General features: G+C 43.4%; 1 protein-coding gene across 1 annotated transcript in view; it reads left to right on the top strand.

The window, feature by feature from the left end:
* Faxc (failed axon connections homolog, metaxin like GST domain containing) overlaps positions 1-17,899 on the top strand; it is a 70,379-nt gene extending 52,480 nt beyond the window's left edge. The window contains exons 5-6 of the mRNA XM_048420692.3: positions 859-975; positions 9,453-17,899. Of these exons, the coding sequence (XP_048276649.1) occupies positions 859-975; positions 9,453-9,742 (407 nt within the window). The 3' untranslated portion in view covers positions 9,743-17,899. The remainder of the gene's footprint in view (positions 1-858; positions 976-9,452) is intronic.
* The last annotated feature ends 2,874 nt before the right edge of the window (positions 17,900-20,773 follow it).

Raw genomic sequence — 20,773 nt, 5'->3', positions numbered from 1 at the left:
TATGCCCCCTGAGCTTTAGGTATAGGAGTTGTATTGTAGATATATCAAATCAACTGGGCCTGGACATCCCGTGATCAACTGTTCTCTACATTTTGACTGACTGTGACTTTCTGTTGGTCTCAGTCTGCTGCAAGAAGTTCCTGTTTATGCTATACAGTATCTAGCAACAGCCCAAAACATGACGTGGGCAGTTCTTTTTAGCCAAATGTAATAGACCTGAACTTAGTTAACATCAGTGTTGGATAAGCAGAGACACAAGGACCGTTATGTGAGCCTAGGTCCTGATGCCAGGGTTGAACCTGTGACCTTGTATCGTCTCTGTAGTTGAGGTTTCCCAGGGAAGCTGGCACTCTGTGCAGAATAGTTGCCCTGTTCATGGGAGTGACATGGATAACCTTGCTTCAAACTCATTAGCCTGCGTTTTCTGTTCATTTCTAAGCAAATGTATTGATTTAGTCTTATAAATATCGAGGTCTTGGGTGCGTGGTGTAAATTACTTTTGAGATGGTTCTAGTAAACTTCTTGGGTTTTGGTAAGCATCACATATTTTTATTACTAGAGTTGAGACAGAGGTTCTCTGGAATTTAATTGTTGATGAATTATTCCCCTTTCTGGGCTCATCCTTATTTTCCTTTGTGTACGTGAGCATGCTTCCCTGCTTTGCTACCTTGGGAGTTACATTTGTTCATTTTTGTTTTTTATTTTTTTTTTTTGTCAAGGGCATGCTTGTGTTTTGACCTTATAAAAGTTTTTGGTGCACAGTTAAACAACTGCATAAGGAGAATGTACTTAATGCCCTTGTGATCACATTAGACCGCGTCGGCTAATCCGGTGACCTTTCTATTCCATTTGCGGCAGGTGACAAGAAGTACATCATGGGACCCAAGCTTTCCACTCTTGATGCCACTGTCTTTGGGCACTTGGCACAGGCAATGTGGACTTTGCCAGGGACAAGGCCGGAGCGGCTAATCAAAGGCAAGTACCAACCCCTTTTGTGTTATAGGAGCTGCTGGGGCGGGTGGGTAGGGAGCAGCATGGGGAGATGGGTGCAGTGAGAATCAGTGACGCCCACAGTTCTGTGTCCCTAACATGTAGTGAATTTAGTATCCACCCCCTTCACTGTTTGTTCTCTTGGTAGAAACTTTGCCAAGAAAGTAGGAATAAAGGACCAGGATGATTTAGAACTGGTCCAAACCCAGGAGCCTAAGTGGCTTGGGTAGGGAAGTTTTCTCCAGAACCCACACAGTAGGAGAGAATCGATTCCTCTGACCTTACTCATGACACTCCGAATAGATAAGTATAATAAAAATAAAGCCATGCATTGTAGCTATACATACAACTGTCAGATATTACACATTTAACTGGAGAAAATCTAGAAAAGATAGAAAATGTAAAAAATGAGAAATGTAAACAAGGCATGGGGGTTCACATCTGTAATCCTGGCACACGGGGGACTGAGGCTAAAGAATGGTGGGCTCGAGATCAGCCTTGTTTACATAGAGTTCCAGGCCTGAGCTAACAAACAAGCAGACAGACACACATATTTGTGATTTCACCCATCACAGAGAACATTGATATATTGTGCTATATGTTTTCATTTTTTCTAAAATCAAGTACAAGTGTGCATGCACTTTAAAAAGCTACAACTATCGTGTTGACACAGTTGTAACCTGAAGTTTTAGATAAACAGTACATTTTACTCTTCCCTTATCATTAAATATTCTTCAAGAATGTATTTTTAGTAGTTATATAATATCCTATTTTTTTGCTATATTGTAATTTATGTAGTTAGTATTTTTTTTTGTATTTATGGGTTGCTTAAGATATTTTTGCTAGTATTCTTTTTTAAATTTCCAACACATGGGACAGGGCCGTACTGAGTACATGCCTGCAGAACATGTGCGTGTGTGGTGCATGCATGTGCGTGTGTGTGTTTGACTCTTGGCCCCATGTTTGACAAATGTTTGCTGGTTAATGCCCCAGGGTAGGCAGTAGGGATTGCTGGGGGTGCTGTAGATCTCTCCTTCTTCCTCATTGCTACCATACGTCATTGAATCTTAGAGAAAATTGTCTTGGATCTCGGTCTGGTGACAGTGTTTCCAGTGTCATAGAATGTTTTTTCATTATTATGGCTATTAGGGTGACACAGGAAGAGAAAACTACTCACATTTTTTTTTTCCAAAAAGGAGTACAGTGTGTTTTCATGTGGGAAATCCCAAGAGAAGGCTCCTTTCTGTCTAGGATTGCCTTCTGGGTAGAAGAACATTCAGATTTGAAGTTGTCTGAAAGAGTCACTTCAGTTCTTTTTCTTTCTTCCTTTCTGTCTCCTTCCTTCCTTCCTTCCTTCCTTCCTTCCTTCCTTCCTTCCTTCCTGTCTTCATTGATTGATTGTATTTTCAAATTAGGCAGTAATACATAATGGTTACAAATGGAATCTTGAGAGAACAGGTTAAAATGTATGGATTTCCTCTTTATCAATGTGTATTTTCATTCCCATGGAATAATCAACATAGAAGAGTTAATGCAAGTTCTTTCTCTTTCAGGTACAAATTTATACATACACATATGGCTTTGGTTTATTTGTTTTTACTGTTTGTTTAAAGGAGAGCAGTGCAGTATGCCTTAATCTACAACGTTTAACTTACTAGAATCTTGAATAGCTGTATAACTTTCTATAGCAGGGGTAATTTATTCAATCAGTCTCTATTGATGGACATCCATATTTCATTTTCTCTCCTCCTCCCTCATCCCAACTTCCTCCCTTTTTTCCTGAGCTGATATGAAATGCCACACTTGACACCCATGTGTATGAAACTTTATATACTGATGAATTTGTTTTAGTAGAATGGAGAACTCAAAGGTCAATCCAAAGCCAACATACATGTGCACTGAAAGTTTCAATAAATACCATCAAATTATGTTCCGAAGTAGACTATAACAGCCCTCTACCATCCACATAGTGTAATGCTTAGCCTCTATATGCTTATCAGTATTGGATGTTACCACACTTATTTTTAGTAGTTTATACTCTACAGAAGATGATATTGTTGTGTGATTGTTGAGCGTGCCTGGAAGAAATCCTGTTTTTCTCTTTTTAAAGTTTACATATTTAGCATAGGCACTTATGTTAATATGGTGTCCTCTCTCCCTCTGTCCTTCCCTCCCTTCCCCCACCTCTCTCCTGTCCTCTCAACTTTTGCTTCTATTGTAACCTTTACAGTTTTTTTGGTTGGTGGCATGCTGAGTGGGTCATTTCATGGGAAAGGAATAGAGGGGGAAGGTAAAGGTAGATTTCAGCTCCAGATGTTCACTCTTTGTTCTATTCTCTTTTCAGGGGTAGGGTGTGATATGTGGGCTCCTAGCCCTTGTGCATCAAGGCTAACTCCTCTCAGCTATGCAATAGAATTATGACTTCGTCTTTCATAGCTCACGGCTGTTAGGAAGTAGTTCCTTACCTCTCGTAATTTCAGGAAGAAACACAGGGCAGTAGTTTATGACCAACAGTGTAAAGTTACATGCCAGGTCAATCTACTCCTTGACTAAGACTGTAGGATCGTGGTTGGAGGTGATGAGTGTGCAGGTTAGTATGAGTTCAGCAAACGAGGAAAGCCCATGCAGTGGTGTCTTGGTCACAATGAGAAGCTGATTATTTGTAAATGTCAAAATGTGAGCGAATTATTTGTAAATGGATGTTTCCTGTCCCGACCACCAGATTCCAGATAACTGACTCAGAGGCTGAATATGAATTATAAATGCTCAGTCAATAGCTCAGGTTTGTTACTAACTAGCTCTTACATTTTAAGTTAACCCATATTCCTTATGTACACTCTGCCACTTTGTGTTTTCTTTATTGGCATGGCATGTTCCTCTCCTGCTTCCTCTGTGCCTGGCTGGCGACTCTGGCTCTACCCTTCCTCTTCTCAGAATTCTCCTAGTCTGGCTGTTGTGCTCAATCTCTCCCTGCCCAGCTACTGGCCAATCAGCTTTTTATTACCAATGAGCATAATCCACAGCAATTATTAATTTTCAATATGTCACACAAAAGTGACATTAGCATCACACCCCAAGGGAACAAGTCCTCTGGTTGAAAGGTAAAGAAACAAGGGCATAGAAAGAAAGGCAGTTCCAGTGGTAGAGGCTCAAATGCTGTGTGGCTTGTAGATCTTATGGTTAGAGTTTAATATTCTTTTCTTCTTTCTCCTGCTTTTCCTGTTCTACCCTTTTACCTTCCCACTCCTTCTCCTTTTGCTTCCCTTCCTCCTCTTCTCCCATTTTTTGTTAATTCTGGGAATGAAACCCAAGGCTTTTTGTGGCTAGGCCAGTGCTCTATAACTGAGCCATGGCCTCTAGCTTTCATTTTAATATACTTCTTAAAAATTTTACTTTTATTCTTAGAGACAAGGTCTCATTAAGCTGTCCACGGTGGCTTTGGAGTCACTCTTGTAGTTCAGGTGTCACTATTTTATTGCTGTGAAGAGACACCATGACCCACAGCAACTCTTATAAAGGAAAACATTTAATTAAGGGCTGGCTTACAGTTTCAGAGGTGTGGTCCATTATCATCATGATGCAGAGTGTGGCATGAGGCCTACTGCTGGAGAAGTAACTGAGAGCTTCATCCTGATCTAAAAGCAGAAAGAGACCCTGGGCCTGGCATGAGCTTTTGAAACCTCCAATAGCATCCTTCCTCCAACAAGATCACACCTGATTCAACAAGGCTACACATCTAATATTTCCAGTCCTTTCAGATAAGGCCATTCACTGGTGAACAAACATTCAAATGTATGGGCCTGTTGGGGAGCATTCTCATTCAAACTACCACACCAGACAAACCCTGACCTTCTGATCTGCCTGCCTCGGGCTCTCAAGTCTTCCTCTGTCAAGCTGCTGTCTCCACATTCTTTTACAGTTCCTGGTTACCTGTGGTTCTCATTGGTACTGGGAAGATGTCCCATGCCTATTCCTGAAGGAGAAAGCAGGGAAAGAGTTTATATGCATCTCCTCAAGGGAGTGTTAATGCCCATGCTCAGTCTGTCTCCTGAGCCTATGGATAACTACCTCAGCCGAAGACAAATAGCATGGGCTCTTAAACCATGTGGCCCGCACTATTGGGATTTAAGAATAAAATTGACCGCTAACCAGTAGAAGGCCTTAGATTTGCAGGCTCATAAAGCAGGGACCCTTGTGTCCTTATGCTTATAGAGGATGTGTAAATTCAAGGAAAACACCTATCAGGGCCTGGACATTTTAATGACAGGGAAAATGTTTACAGTAATGATAAATGGAGCAACAGGTAACGGCAATAGATAAGTAAGAAAGACAAGTTAAACTGTTAATAGTGATTATCCTGGATTGATGATAAATGCTTTCTCTTTGTGTTTATATACTTTCCATGCACAGACTTGTAGTCTTACAAATCATTTTCTCTAATAGAGCACTTAGACTCTAACCACCAGCCATCAGTGTGGAAAGAAGTGAAGCGTCCTTTGGCAAGGGGCTGAAAGAAAGAAAATTCGTGTGTGCTGTCTTCACATACTAATAGATCGTGAGACAAGCACGTATGCTGTACTGTGAAGCTCAGGTCCTTGTGTGTGCTGTTAAGTAGACAAGGGACCGCGGACAGACTGCGTAGCAAATGCAAGTCTGTATAAGCACGGGAAAAGCACATAAAAATTGTTACTGAGGATGGGGCTACTAGACATTCTTTGATCTTTGATTATTAGTATTTTCTAGCTTTTTCACTAAAGATGGATTACATGTAATAAGGGAAATGTTTATAAAGCTAAAAAGAAAGCGTCCAAAAGGAAGTTAGTCAAATTACTGTTTATAAGCAACACTGCCATCTGGTGGATCAAAGGCAAAACTCATACACTTTCTTCATTTTTCTGCTGGAATTGGGAAATGGTGGTCAGAGTCTATTTATAATTGTGCGTACAGCTGTTTAACTTGAAATATTTAAAGGAGTAAAAACACATTTTATTAGATGTGTTTGTAGGCAAAGTTATCTGTAAGGACAGTTCTTTTTTTTTTCATCTATTTATTTTACATCCCAGCTACAGCCCCCCCATTTCCCACCAGTCCCTTTCCCCTATTCCCCTTCCCAATCCCCAATCCCCTTCTCTTCCATCTCCATCCAGGAAAGGGCAGGTCTCCTATGAGTATTAATAAAACATGGCCTATCAAACTGCAGTAAGACTAAGTACTGCCCCATATAAGAAGATTGGGCAAGGCAACCCAGTATGAGAAGTAGGGTCCCAGAAGAGTTGGAGATGGCCACTGTCCCCACTATTAGGAGTCCCATAAGAGATTCCTGGGAGATTTCTTTGTGCTAGACTTCAACACAACTCTGAAATGCACCCCCTCAGCACGCTCCTCCGTTCTGCCCCCACCAAGCTGATCACTCACGTTCCCATCCCCACTCGCCCTCAGTCCCTTCACAAAATCTCTTCTATTTCCGCCGTCCCAGGGAAATCCGGGTGTCCCACAATGAACTCTCCTTGTTACCTCGTCTCTCTGGTCTGTGGATTGTATCATAGTTATCTTTTGTTTTACTGCTAGCATCCATTTATGAGTGAGTACGTACCATGTTTGTCTTTATTGGTCTGGGTTACCTCACTCAGGATGATTATTTCTAGTTCCATCTATTTGCCTTCAATTTTTGTGTGTGTGTATTTGTTTGTTATAGCGGAGTAATACGTCATTGTGTAAATGTACCACATTTTCTTTATCCGTTCCTCAGTGGAGGGATATCTAGGTTGTTTCTAGGTTCTGGCTATTACAAATAAAGCTGCTATGAACATAACTAAGCAAGTGTTCTTGTGTTATGATTGAGCATATTTTGTGTATATGTCCAAGAGTGGTATAGCTGGGTCTTGTAAATTGATTCCCAGGAACTGCCACACTGACTTCCAAAGTGGCTGAACATGTTTGTACTCCCAATGGAGGAGTGTTTTCCTTGCTCCACGTCCTCTCCAGTATGAGCTGTCGCTTGTATTTTTGATCTTAACCCTTCTGACAGGTATAAGATAGAATCTCAGACTTGCTTTGATTTACATTTTCCTGGTGGCTAAGGATATTGAGCAGTTCCTTAAGTGCCTTTCACCCATTTGAGTTTCCTCTGTTGAGAATTCTATGTTTAGATTTGTACCCCATTTTTAATTGGATTGTTTGTTTGTTGATATATAGTTTCTTGAGTTTTTTATATATGTTTTGGAAATCAGCCCTCTGTCAGGTGTAGGGTTGATGAAGATCTTTTCCCATTCTGTAGACAGTCATTTTGTCCTGTTGATGGTGTCCTCTGCCTTACAGAAGCTTTTCGGTTTCATGTGGTCCTATTTATTAACTGTTGATCTCAGTGCCTGTGCTCTTGGTGGTTTCCTGGGCCGCTGCAGTCAAGACTTTTTTCCACTCTCTCTTCTATCAGGTTCATTGTGTCCGGATTTATGTTGAGGCCTTTGATCCTCTTGAACTTGAGAGCAATTCCTAACTGCCCACTTTATGGAAAATATAAGGAATCGTTTTTAATCTTTTTAAAATTTATTCTCATTTTTTCCTTTTATTAAAAATAAATTCTTTTCTCATAGATTATATCCTGACTATAGTTTCCTCTCCCTCTACTTCTTCCCGTTCCCACCTCCCCTCCCCTATGGATGCATTCCCTTTCTGTCTCTCACTAGCAAAGAACAGGCTTCTAAGAGATAACAACCAAACATGACAATATAAAATATAATAAGATAAGACAAAAACTAGCCTATCAAGGCTGGGAAAGGCAACCCAAGAGAACCCAAGAGAAGGAAAAGAGCCCCGAGAGAAGGCACAAGAGTCTGAGACCCACTTATTCTCACATCTCACATTCTGGCGTCCCATAAAGACACCAAGCTAGAAGCTCTAATATTTTCACAAAAGACCTAGTGTAGTTGCCTGTAGACCGTGTGCTTGCTGCTTCAGCCTCTGTGAGTTCATATGAGCCTTGTTTAGTTGTTACACAGGGCCTTGTTCCCCTGCTCTCTTCTATTCCACTCAGGTTCTTACATTCTTTCTGACTCCTCTTCTGAGGGTTCCCTGAGCTCTGAGGGGAGAGACTCTCTTTCCATGTGATGTCTGGCTGTGAGTCTCTGCATCTTTTCGCATCTGCTGCCAGAGGAAGCTTCTCTAATGATTAAATAAGGAACTGCTCTTTCTATGGGTATTGCAGAATATCAATAGGGGCCATTTTATTTTTGATACCTTTTTTTAAAAAAAAGATCAATAATATTTGGTCTTACCCACGGTCTCTGGGCTCTCTAGTCTCTGGTTCTTGGTTACCCAAGCAATGTCAGTTATGGGTTCTGTCTTGTAGAGTAGGCCTTATGTCAAATCAGACATCAGTTGGTCACTCCTACAAGTTCAGTGCCACCGTTGTCCTGACATGTCTTGTAGGCAGGACAGACTGTAGGTCAAAGCTTTTGTGCCTGGGTTGGTGCTTACAAATTAACTTAAATATGAGTGAATGGACACGTTACTTCTTTTGCTATCCAGGTATGAAGTGGTAAAATGTTTCACAAGCCAGATGGTCAGAGTATAGTTGCCAGTTTAGGTAAACTGCCCTTCTGCTTCCGGTCACTGTGTGACACACTCATCTTTTCACACTCAACCTGCTCACTGATTTTAACCTTTCTTACTTTAAAAGCATTCATTGTCTACATAAAAATCTAAATATTTCTGCAGTATCTCTGTGGAAAAAAAAGTGTTAATGTCTGTCCCACTTCATTCTTCCACATTTTCTGGGAAGTCCAGTGACTACTTAATGTCTCCACACCACAACCTAGGTAGTTTGTAATGGAAAGCCATTTTTTCCCCTCATAGTGCTTGAAATTGGGAGGTCTATGATCATGGCGTAGAAGACTTGGTGTCTGAGGAGGGCCTGCTTCCCAGTTCACAGATGCAGGACCTCACCAGGTCCTCACATAGTGGAAGGGCAGCTCTCTGAGCCTTGTTTCAGAGATTGGAATTCCATTCATGAGGGCTCACCTCACCCTCATCACCTCCAGATGCCCCACCTGAGCCCTTCCCTCATCCCCTCCAGATGCCCACCTGAGCCCCCTCGCTCATCACCTGAGCCCCCTCCCTCATCACTTCCAGATGCCCACCTGAGCCCCCTCCCTCATCACCTCCAGATGCCCACCTGAGCCCCCTCCCTCATCACCTCCAGATGCCCACCTGAGCCCCCTCCCTCATCACCTGAGCCCCCTCCCTCATCACCTCCAGATGCCCACCTGAGCCCCCTCCCTCATCACCTGAGCCCCCTCCCTCATCACCTCTAGGTGCCCTACCTCCCAACATCTTGGGAGTAGAGATTGTAGCGCTTGGATTCCGGGGGGGGGGGAGGGTGGGGGTGGGCACAGGCCTTCCGACCGCACCACTGTTAGGTCACAGCCGTTGAGCGCTAACTCTTGCCTATCTGCCACCTGCAGGGGAGCTGATCAACCTGGCCATGTACTGTGAGAGGATCAGGCGGAAGTTCTGGCCCGAGTGGCACCAGGATGACGACAACACCATCTACGAGTCCGAGGAGAGCAGCGAGGGCAGCAAGACTCACACACCCATGCTGGATTTCAGCTTCTACTCAAGGACAGAGACCTTCGAAGATGAGGGGGCTGAGAACAGTTTTTCCAGGACGCCAGACACAGATTTCACGGGACACTCTCTCTTTGATTCGGACGTGGACATGGATGACTGCACAGACCATGAACAGTGCAAGTGATGTCCCGCCGCGGACCCCTCTTCCTTAGGAGCCACCACTCCCTGGGGTCGGTCTGGTTTCCCAGGTAGAAATCCACCTGAGCTGGGAGGAGATCTTCAAGCTTGGCTCCGTTTTAACATGCTAACCGGACGATAAGCCGCCTTATTTCTTTTCTTTTTTGTACAAACAAAACACAGAACCATTCAGATGGCTCCGTTTAAAACAGACCAAACAAATATCAGCATGGTACCTGAAATCCATTTTCGTTTTCATTAGAAAACCAATATTGTGTGGGAGGGCAGGTACTCCAATATTGAGTGGGTTGTCACCTGAGTGTTGACACTGATCCTTTTCAACTGAGGACTCTGTCGTCAGGTGGACTCTTGAGCATCAGCCATCTACCTGGGTGTCATCAGAAAACATGTAGGCGATGATGTCCTTTCGCTGCTGCCATACTTTGTGTGTGTACTTGTATGTGAGACAGAAGTCAGATGAAGTCCGCCGATATTCAGTGGACAGATACCCGTTATGCGTGCGGCGCTGAGTGGGGGTGCTATGCAGCAGGAGTTTCGCTCTGACCCTGCCAATGACTAGCTGGGTGATTTGGGGCAGGTCCTTTAACTCTTGTGTGCCTCATTTATCCCACCTGTAAAGTGGGCGTGACAATACTCTCCACCTACCTACCTCACAGGGGTGTTGTGGGGATTCGCGCAGCCGCATTAGTATGGCGCTTTAAACCTCCCGGAAGTGGTGCAACACGAGCCAATTTTGTTCTTCACTGGGCTTCAGACACGTTAGGATCTGCGGGCAAAGTGACTTCCATAGCTGGGCAACAAGCACAGTCACTCGCAAAGGCTGTGCAGACGAAACACACACAAAGCCAGTTAGGGCCGAGCCGTTCCTCTTTGTGGCTTGGCTGGAAGAACTTTGGAAGTAGCTTTGCAAATCATCATCAGCTACAATGTGGTCCTCAGCTCTGGGCCTTCACGGAACAGCGTTTCTTTCATTGCCGAGTGCATTGGCATGTGGCTTCGCTGCCTCCCAAGTGCTAACGTGCCAGTGTTTATTGATTTGGAGAAGATAAAGCTTAGGACCCTGGCAGGTTAACAGAGGTGAAGGAAAGTATTTGACTGTTGTAGGCAGAAGCTTGTCGACTGTCATGACTCTTTGAAGACAAAGATGCATTGGAAAGAGAAGCCCGAGGGTGTTCCTTGTGTCTGAGTCCCTTGCAGCTTCCTCAGTGCACCTTGTCAGGTGTCCCACTGTCGCTGGGTCAGAGTAGGACAGGACTGACACCAAATCCTAGGGTTTCATGATTTCTCATCCCTTCCCATCATCCCTCTCCCCCCCCCCCCCCGTCTCTCCCCAGAGCCCCCGAACAGGTGGAAGGTCTCTGTATTTGTCTCTGAAGATAGCTTAGTTTATTTTCCAGGCAGTTGTGGGGCAAGGGCTCTGTGTAGTGGCTGTGGATTTGGGCTGGAAGACTTAACTGCAAGTCAGTGACTTTGCTTCTGACCAACTGCATAAAGGTTACTCCTTACTGGGTTGATGAGGCCCCTCAAAGATGCAGGTTTCTGAGAAATTAATGCATTTTGCTTGAAAAGCAACCTATTTTTGATATAGTTTTTCCACAAAAATCTTTAAAGAATGTTGTTCATTTCCAAAGAAGCCAAGAGGGAGCGTTTTGAAGATGCTTACTACTTATGCAGCTGTAGGGCATATGGAAATGGATAATGTTGAACTCTTAGGTTAGAAAGTCTTACCTGTAAAAAACTTACCTGTAGCTTATTTTCTATTGAAGCCACTCCTGTGTGGAGGAACCTGTTTGCTGAGTAGTAAGAATACGCTCGAGAAGCTGTGCTTGATTAAACGTACTTGTGTGTTGGTATCATGCATGTGTCCCGTTTGCCTCCTGGTGTTCTGAGCACCTGGCAGCAGTTCTATGTGACTAGGGAAACTACTGAATGGAGCGTGGATAGGACGGCTGTGGACCTGACCGGGTACAAGTTTTCTTGTCCGCTCCCCTCTCTCAACTGGAAAGAAATTCTTGACACTTTGATTATAACTGACTTATTCTTTCTGTGTGATGCTTTTCCCTGTAAGAATGTTTTGAAAATCAGTATGGAGACTAATATCTGCTTTCTTATGCATCATTTGGAGGGAAACTCCATAGACAGGCAGTGTTTGTTAAGTTGTAGGGCAATTTATTCCACCCAGGCACCTCTAGAGGGGGGTAATGAGTGGACATTCTCAACTGGAGTCCTAGGCACTCAGACAGCTTACAGCTGGGTACCTTGTAGATACAAATTTGAATGGAACCTGAGACTATACCTGTTTCCCTCTTCCATATGGATTATTGAAACAAAATGACCAAGACAAAAATCATGGCTGTGTGGGTCCTTAACGGGAGGGCTTTGCTTCTTTATGTGTTGCCCAGATTTGAAGGCCTGTGCAGTTTGGTGAGTAGGTGCTGCTTGTAAGCTGACAACAATAAGAAACTAGAGGATGTTTTGCTCATTTGCTCACGTTTTCCTTTTTTCCTTCTGCAAAGTAATGTAAGGGAGTACAATCTTTTACGTAAACTGATGCTTTTGATTGAGCAGAAAATCCGAGGACCGAGGGTTACTTTTAAGTTTTTATTACAGAAACAACGCTTCTGATGTGTCTGTTTCCCATTGCACACTCAGGATGAGTGAGCAGTAGTTATGAGAGCTCTGGACCCATCAGGGCAGTTAAAAGAACAATGTTCATTTTTGCAGAAATAGACTATGTGGCCAGATTCTACCATTTTATTGTCCTATAATCAGTTGTGACCAGTGACACGCCAAGGCCATGGCCACCACATCTTTGATCACAGACTTAGAACCTTTGGACTCGAATCATTATTGCAATCTAGGCCTCAGGTGAGTCTTGCCCAGGTGCACTGAGGTATTTAGTTTGCTTTTGGGAAATGAGTAGGAGTCAGGAAAGGAAGGACTAGAGTTCTTTGTAAGTGTAGAACTGAAAAAATTCTCGGACATAGCTGTAGAGGGGCCCTTGCAAGAGAGCTGCAGAGGTCATTGCTGTCTCCATCACATATCGTGTAGCTGAAAAAAGAGTAAGACCCACAACTGTCGTCTTTGACCTTGCCCTAGAGGGCTCTTGCCATCACACCACCTTGCCTTGGCTTCCTTCCACACCCATGTTCTGAACAATTGCCCCCTGTTTCAGTACCAACACACCCGGCCTCCCTCTGAGTGCTGGGTCCCTACTACATCTCTTTTGCCTCCCACATCCAGCCAGGCTGGTTCAGGCCAATTCAAGCGACCCTTCCTCAATATTTGTCCTATGTGTGGCACTGCTACGCTCTGTGACTCGCGATAAGATGGCTTTTCCAAATTCAACACTCCCCTTTCCATCTTTTGTTACCTTTAAGATAACTTGTGTTCCCTTAGTCAATTGCTCACTGAATATGTACTGAGCATCCACCCTGTGTCTGGCCCTGGGATGCACATTAGGTGTAAACTAACTGACAAGGCCGACTGACACTGACTTCAGAGCATCCTCGTCTGCTTAGATTTGAGTGATAACCTTCACACGCCCAGACTTTCCCCAGATCCATCTCACACATCACCACTGGAGGAGTCTTTGGAACAAACTTTTGGTCTGTAGGGGGTCTCAATTGCCTCAGGCTGAGGCTTCCTCCTCAGGGCTTGATATTCTCAGTTCCTTCTCTTGTCTCCCGTGGCTCTTCCACACACCCTCTAGTACAGCAGATCCATTTATCATTGCTCCTACCAACCTCCCGCAACCCACCTTTGGGTTTCTGGTCATGCCAGCCCCTCTGCTGAGATGCCCTACCCTCTGGCCCCAGTCATCATCTCTTAAGGCCCAACTTCATCAGTTCCGCATGAAGAGTCCCCCACCTTATTATCATCCCCCTTTCCTCTAAAAAGAAAAACACTTACCATTTCCTTCCCTGAAGGCTAGTTGGGAAAAGCGTGCTCAGAAAGTGCACCACGTGCTATGAAGTAATGGGTTTTCATTGTGTGTGTCAGGGCCTCCATTGATAATCTAATGAGAGTCCTAGGCTCTATTCCCAGAAAAGTGCACATATGCAAATCTCTACAGTTTTACATATAAATTCAAAGATTTGGAAAGCAGAATTGCTCTTTGATTCCTCAGGGGGTCCACGGACCCCAGCTGAGGAGGTCTTGTTCTAAAGAGCCTCTCAACATCACTGTTGGTGTTGTTCTTGTCTTTTACACATCCAGGGAGGAGAGAATTGGTATGAGATGTGCAAGCAAAAGTCTATTGTTATTCACCCTGAATATGTGCTGAGTGACAGAGAGGGAAGAACGCACAGCTGCCTCACATTGTCTGAGAAACTATCTTTATTCAGACAGAGCTGGAGTTTTTATTTTATGTGTGTGTACATGTCTTTTGGGATGTATGCACCTTTGAGGGTATACAAGTCAGTATGGGGAATTGGATCCTGCCCAGATGGAGATATGGGTGTTTGCAAGAAGTGGGTGCTGGGGTTAGAATTCTGACCCTCACAGGCTGGAGAAAATGGTTTGTCTGTTAAAGGCTAGATTCACAGGCAGAAATATTAGGATTCTGGGCCTCATAATTGAGCAGCAATCACTTGGAACCACCGAGCCATTCCTCTAGCCCCCCAGATTTACAATTTTGAAAGCGATGGAGTTTGTCATTGTTGTCAGTGTTACTTATTTTTAGCCACTTCTAAAGTTGATGTAGCAAAGTGAGTTCAGGACCAAGTCAGCATCATTTCTGCCCTGAAAACCACCACTTCTGAGTGGGTAAGCAGTGGACTTGGGGCTGAAGGTTGGAAAGAAGTGGTTGGGTTTTTTTTTTTTTTGTCTTATGGAATGAGATCTATGCAACAAATTTTCCTGTGTTCACCTTATTATGGGTCGATTGCTGATTCTATTTTCCATAAGATGGTGATGCATTTTGCTGGCAGGGGCAGCTCAGTTTATTCTTCCATTAAAAAACAAAAAAATAAAAAGAAAGAAACAAAACCAGCACAAAGTTATCTTTAGTGCTCCCGACTGACCTGGGTTCCTTTCTGGGTGTGCAGTACTGTTTGAGTAGACCTAGGACTAGTATACTGAATATACTAGGAAAGTATATTCAGTGGCAATTTCCCGCTTTGAAAGCTGACCTCTGCCAGTCCATTGTTAGCAGGTCCGGAGATCAATGGTGAACAACTGTGACATGCTTTGCCTTTATTCTGCGCTTCTGGTGACCTGAATGAACCTGCAGAGTTCATAAGGATTCCCTTGGTGGGTAGGTAAGACTGGCGTGCACCTTGCCTGTAGAATTCTTACAAGTGCCATGGGTAGGTAGCAAACACACGTAGGCTGCTTCATTTATTTCCATTCTCTACTCTTTCTTCTTTTCAATTCTTCACCTGGAGCTTCGGTTTTTGGTCTTTGAAGAATTCCTGAAGCCCTGGAGCAGTGATTGCTGGCACCAGTCAGTACCTTCCCTTTCAGAGTACAGTAATAGGAGGTAGTGAAGCGTGGTTTCAGGGAAAGGGACGCAGCGATTTTAGAGCCTGGAAATTCTGTCTTTTGCAGAAGCAGAGAGCTTCTCCAGACCCAGAGTTTCCAAAAGTCATCGTGCTAGACCGTGACCACCACGAAGCTCTGGTTTCAGGAGGATCATTGCTCCAGGATATCTAGCTCGTGGGCACAAGAAGGGGCCTTTGCCCCTTCGTAAGTACGTTATGAATCTGGTCCCACGCCAAGTGCTGCTACAGTGCTTTGGAGTTCTGTGCACAGTGAGTTCTCGCATTGCTTCCTAGCATTTGACAATACTTCCACCCTCATTACTATTTTCACTACTCTAAGACAGTCTACTGATGGCTGAGTACAGTACACATCCATTTATCACAGTTTATGGTTTAAAAAGTAGTATTGTTAAATGAGAGCAATTTGTCTCCCACCCTCTGTCAGCAAACATTTGTTTTTATTTATTTGCTTTTATTCTGTGGTTCTAGAATACTTCATTCGTCAATAATATTTTAATTTTTCCTCTATTTAGCACTTGAGCTACCCTCTGATCTTTAAAAAATGGATTTAGCTTATAATTTGCCTTGTTTATTAGTGCTGGCCAAACCGGTAACAAAAAGGACAGAATGGTTGTTTCAGGGCTACAAGATAGGGAGGCTGTTCAGTTGGAGGCGTTTCCCCTTTAACAGTTGTTTAGAATGGAAGTGGTCTTCCATACTTCCTTCCATCTTACACTCTCTGGGAGATCACTTTTGATTATTAGCCAAGTCCAATGGCTATATTTTAATTTTTCATTATATTTGTTTTTTTTGTAGTATTATGACAGAAGACAACCAAGACAACCTTTCAATGTTTGACAGTTCCCTGTGTCAGCAGGAGTGCCATGTTTCTATGGCCCCTGTCAAAGTGATTTTGCCTCAGTAGCAAGCCTTCTGAGAGCAGATCATGCCAACTGTAAACAGAGTTTTTGCTCACTTACCTGCACTGTATTGAATGACAACTCAAGTTTTAATTTGGGTGATGGTTTCTTCATGACGGTGGTTGGGAAGGTGAGGTACCAAGTTCTTTTCCTGGGATTCTTAGCCTTTCACTGAGACAGGAGAGAAAGAAATGTCAGGAAATACCAGGACTCAGACAGCGGTGGGGTGGAGCTGGGTTGAGGATGTGTTGGTCATAGAAAGTTTTTCAGGCGATGGAATGTTATGAAAATAATAAAAAGCGTGGGCTTCCAAATGAAAAAAAAACCACTGTCTTTACAGTGATGGATTGCCTATGGATGTACAAGTGGCCACTGTGGGGAGCACCGAAGTAATGTTTGTTTAGCTTAATTTCTGACCATAGACATGATCTCTGAATACATAGTGCTGTCCACCCTGATCTCAGTGTCATGTCCCAGTGCTGTCCCACTGGGGACAGTCACTGTTCATCCCGATCTCAGTGCTCAGTACTGTTCTACCAAGGCTGGATTGGCGATTTGCTGCGCAATTGACAGATCCTGGCCCCGTGTGTTTACTCCTTTGATTTTGCAACTTCGTTCTAGTATTACAAGTTATGACACTTATAGAAAGTGTATGAAGCAATTATATTTTGTTTGAGAAGTTTTTAAAATGTTTGGAGACACAATAAGTCGTTTATATTTAGGCATCTGTCCAAACCGTTTATTTAATTTCTCCGCTGAACTTTCTGTACTTGTCTCTCTGTATTTACTTATGATCAGTGCAGATGTATCTGTGCAGACACTGTTGTAGATGTGTATATGGCTCCTGCTGTTTATAATGTTCATTTCAAAGCATCTTAGGCCTAGACATTAGAAAGTGTATTATTCAGTAGAGTTTAAGGAATGGAGACGGTTACTTAGCACCCAGAAAGGCTGTAACTGATTAGAGAATGTGTCTGTAACCTGTGTGGCAAGTGGATAGGTATGGATGCATGATTTGCGTCAAGTTATTTAATAATTTTTATGTTAAGTAGCTGACAAGAAAAATCAAGAGTTAGATGTAGGTTGTTTTCCTTTGAGGCAGGCTCTCATGTGGCTAGATCTCACTTTTGCAAGAACTCGTTTTAAATCGGTTTTTGGGAACACTTGGTCTAGAATGCCTTGACAATTCCCCAAATGCGTTCACCATACTAAGGTGAAAGCAAGAAAATCAAGGGAGACGAACCCCAATTATTCAATAAAAATGCATTGCCGGAGAATTTGGGCACCTTTCTGAAATGCAAGCTTTGCTAACACCAGGTAATTACCCTCCTGGTTTCACTTGTGTATCCGAATGTATGGAAGATGTCCGGGTTTACTCTAAGGAGACTAAGAGAGCCAGGGCCTACCCTGGCGTGATTTCAACCCACCTTTCAGCTGTTTGGGGCTGGTGGAGGACATTTACCTGTGTTGTCTGGTTCGCAAACATGGTGACTAACATCTGACTGATGGAGGGCCCCACTGTGGAGGCATCGTGCAGTGTAATTTCTGGAGCCGCGAGTTACTGTAGCACAACTGCTGTTAGTCGTTTATAAAGCCATACTTCCACTTGTACACTTGATTGTAAGATAGACTTAAATTGTGCACTATGTTGATTACTCTCTGTAAATGTGGAAATTCTGTATACTTGGTCTTATGCTGTATGTATTTGATGTGTAAATGATAAGTAATGGACATGAAATACCTTGCTGTGGATGTCTTCATTCCAATTCATTTCTCTTGAATATTTAAATGTTTCATATTTATGCCTATGGGGAAATATGGAAGTTTGCATCAAATATGCTGTTAAGTAAGTGGTGGCCTCTTCTTAACATTTTAAGGCTATTGTAGGGCTATTGTACAATTGGAACAAGGTAATGACTTGGTTAGACATATAACTTCCTGCTTGGATTTTGAATGAGTGTGTTTTTAAGAGACGCAGCACTGGTCTCTGGATTATGCAGCCCTCCCTTTTCTGCTTTTACGTCATGCTCCATGTGGCCTCTAAGAACACTAGAAGGAGTGATAACCCTGGCCAGGAAGGAATCAGAGAGACAGCTACTGGCGCTTCTTAAAACTTTAGCTGTTTCTAGACCCTGTAAAGAACCCACTTCTTGTATGATATTGCCTCTCTTAGTTTCTATACTTCTTCAATAAAGTAACTATACTTTCCATTTATAGACCAAGGGGGTGGGATTTGCATATGGCTAACGTTTGGATAATATCTTGGCACCGGAGATGTACAGGTGAAGTTTTGGAAAGACAAATCTTGTTTCTACATGTCCCACAGTAAGTGTGTGGCATTGAACCTCGGAGGGTAACTGCACCTATAGGCATATCAGGTTTTGTGGAGATATGCATCAGGTTTCAGATGTAATCAAGTCGGATCCCTTAATAATCAAATAATAGTTTTTTACCATTTAGGGCAAATTACAATTTGGTGATATCCAAAATCTACCCCCCAATCAGAATGATAAGTAGAAAATGAGTGGATTCTCTCTCTGATCCTACATTCTAAATAGAATGGGAATTTCTGCCCTCTGAGAACTCATGGGTTGGGATGTAGCTCAGTGACAGAGTGCTTGCCTAGCACCCCCAGAATCTTCACCACACCATATACACAAAGTTAAGAACTTTGTTTTCTCCATCCCCCCACTCATTTTTTTCAAGACAAGGTTTCTCTGTGTAGCCGTGGCTGTCCTCAAACTTGCTCTGCAGACCAGGCTGTCCTTGAACAGAGAGATCTGCCTGCTTTTGCTGTCTTAGTGCTGAGACTAAAGACATGTAGCACCGCCACACCAGGTCTAAGAACTCATTCTTAACCGTTCACCCATGCCTACTTAAAAGTTTTGTACTTTTTTGAGACACAGCATTATTTTGTAGACTTGGATTGCCTGGGGCTTACTATGTAGACCAGGTTGGCCTTGAACTCACAGAACTCCTTTTTCTCTGCCTCTTGAATTCTGGCATTAACGGCATGTATCACCATGCCAAGCCTTCATAGACCCTCATCAGATATATTTGGCTATAAACATACTCTACCCAAATGTAAGTTGGTACCAGACCCTTCTAGGAGGAGGGGGCGTATACTCTAAACTTGGCACCTGCCTTCTTAGGAATGGCATGGCTGTACTTGCCTTTAGGAGACACTAGGGGAGGGCTGTTTGCCTTCCCTGCTTGTGCTGCTACAGAGTGAAGATGAACACTTTGTTTTGCTGCTTGTACTCAAAGTTCCCTGACTCTCATCTTTTGTTTTCCTTTCCTGCAAGAGGAGAGGCGGGAGAGCTGGTCTCTCTGCTCTATGACCTGCCTGCTCAGCTCCCGTTGTACGTTTCCCAGATACGCTGCTTCCTTTTGGCAGCAGACTTTTCTTTTAGAGACTTCTTATGAACAAAAGGGAATTCTAGAAAATAGAGAGGAAAGAGAGTCAGTCCCTTCTTTAGGGAGTTAGGGTAAGATTGCTCTGTGGGCATAAGCAGGGTGCCTGGTTGATTGATGATGAAACTCATGGGAGCTCTCTATAAAGGAGGCACCCTTGGGTCCGAGACAGGCTTTTCTATCTGAGGGGAGCAGTTGCCTTGGCTTGGGCAAGTGTTCTGTAGTTCATACTCTTCAATGTAACCTGAAATCCAAGCAACACCATGACCCTTGGCAGCCTTGAAAAGGACGAGGGTCAGAGAAAGGTAAAAAGAAGCAGGAATCTCAGCCCCCTGTTCTATGAGGTTCACAAGTAATAGGCAATCATGCTTGGCTTTCTTCTCAGTCCTCCTAAGCCTCTGTAAAACTTTACTTGAGAATTCAGGGAAGGTGGCAGAAAGTTTATATGTTTACTTGGTGACATAAAATAATTCACACTTGCTGGTGGCTTAAGCCTTGATGGGGTATGTGAGGAAGTAGGACCAGGCTGTTTGGAAAAGTCTCCATGACTACAGAGAGGGCATTTTAGCAGAAGACTAACATGGGCACTGCATTTAACTGAGTTTTTCATGAGGGTAGCCTGTGTGAAGGATGCTCAGGGAAGAGGCCACTGTGCTGAGAGCTGCACCGAATTTCCATGAATGAGATGAAGGCGATGCTGAGGTTCCTGGTGTGATGTTCCTGATGTCAGGTAGCAGAAAAGGGAAGGAGGAACAAGGAGAGTTTGGTGCTAGCCACACTAAACTCATCCTGTAGGAGGTTGAATTCTGAAACTTTTTCCTTTTTTTTTTGCATTTTTTATTAATTAAAATTTTTCATTTATTTTACGTCCCAAGAGTTCTCAAGCTTCTTAAGGTGGGAAAGTGAATCCACCGTGAAGAGATGCTGAAGCACTGAGGCAGGCTAGAGAGCAATTACTGAAGTTGTATGATATTTAAATGTAATGTAAAGAGCAATATCAACCATGCCTGGGCCCTTCTACGTAAAACGAGGAACCTTCCATGTTGATCTCTGAAATCTTCCAGCCCAAATCTCCTCCCATCCTTCCCTGAAGCAGACTCCTTCTCTGTAAACACTGACTTTACCTCCTGCTTTGATGATTTTACAGCACTGGGAAGAGGAGTTAATTGACCAGATCGAGTAATTATAGCTAACATGAAC

The sequence above is a fragment of the Myodes glareolus genome, chromosome 16 (assembly GCF_982192425.1).
Source record: "Myodes glareolus chromosome 16, mMyoGla1.1, whole genome shotgun sequence".
In the NCBI taxonomy this organism is placed as follows: Eukaryota; Metazoa; Chordata; class Mammalia; order Rodentia; family Cricetidae; genus Myodes; species Myodes glareolus.
This window is presented reverse-complemented; position numbering and strand designations above follow the sequence as displayed.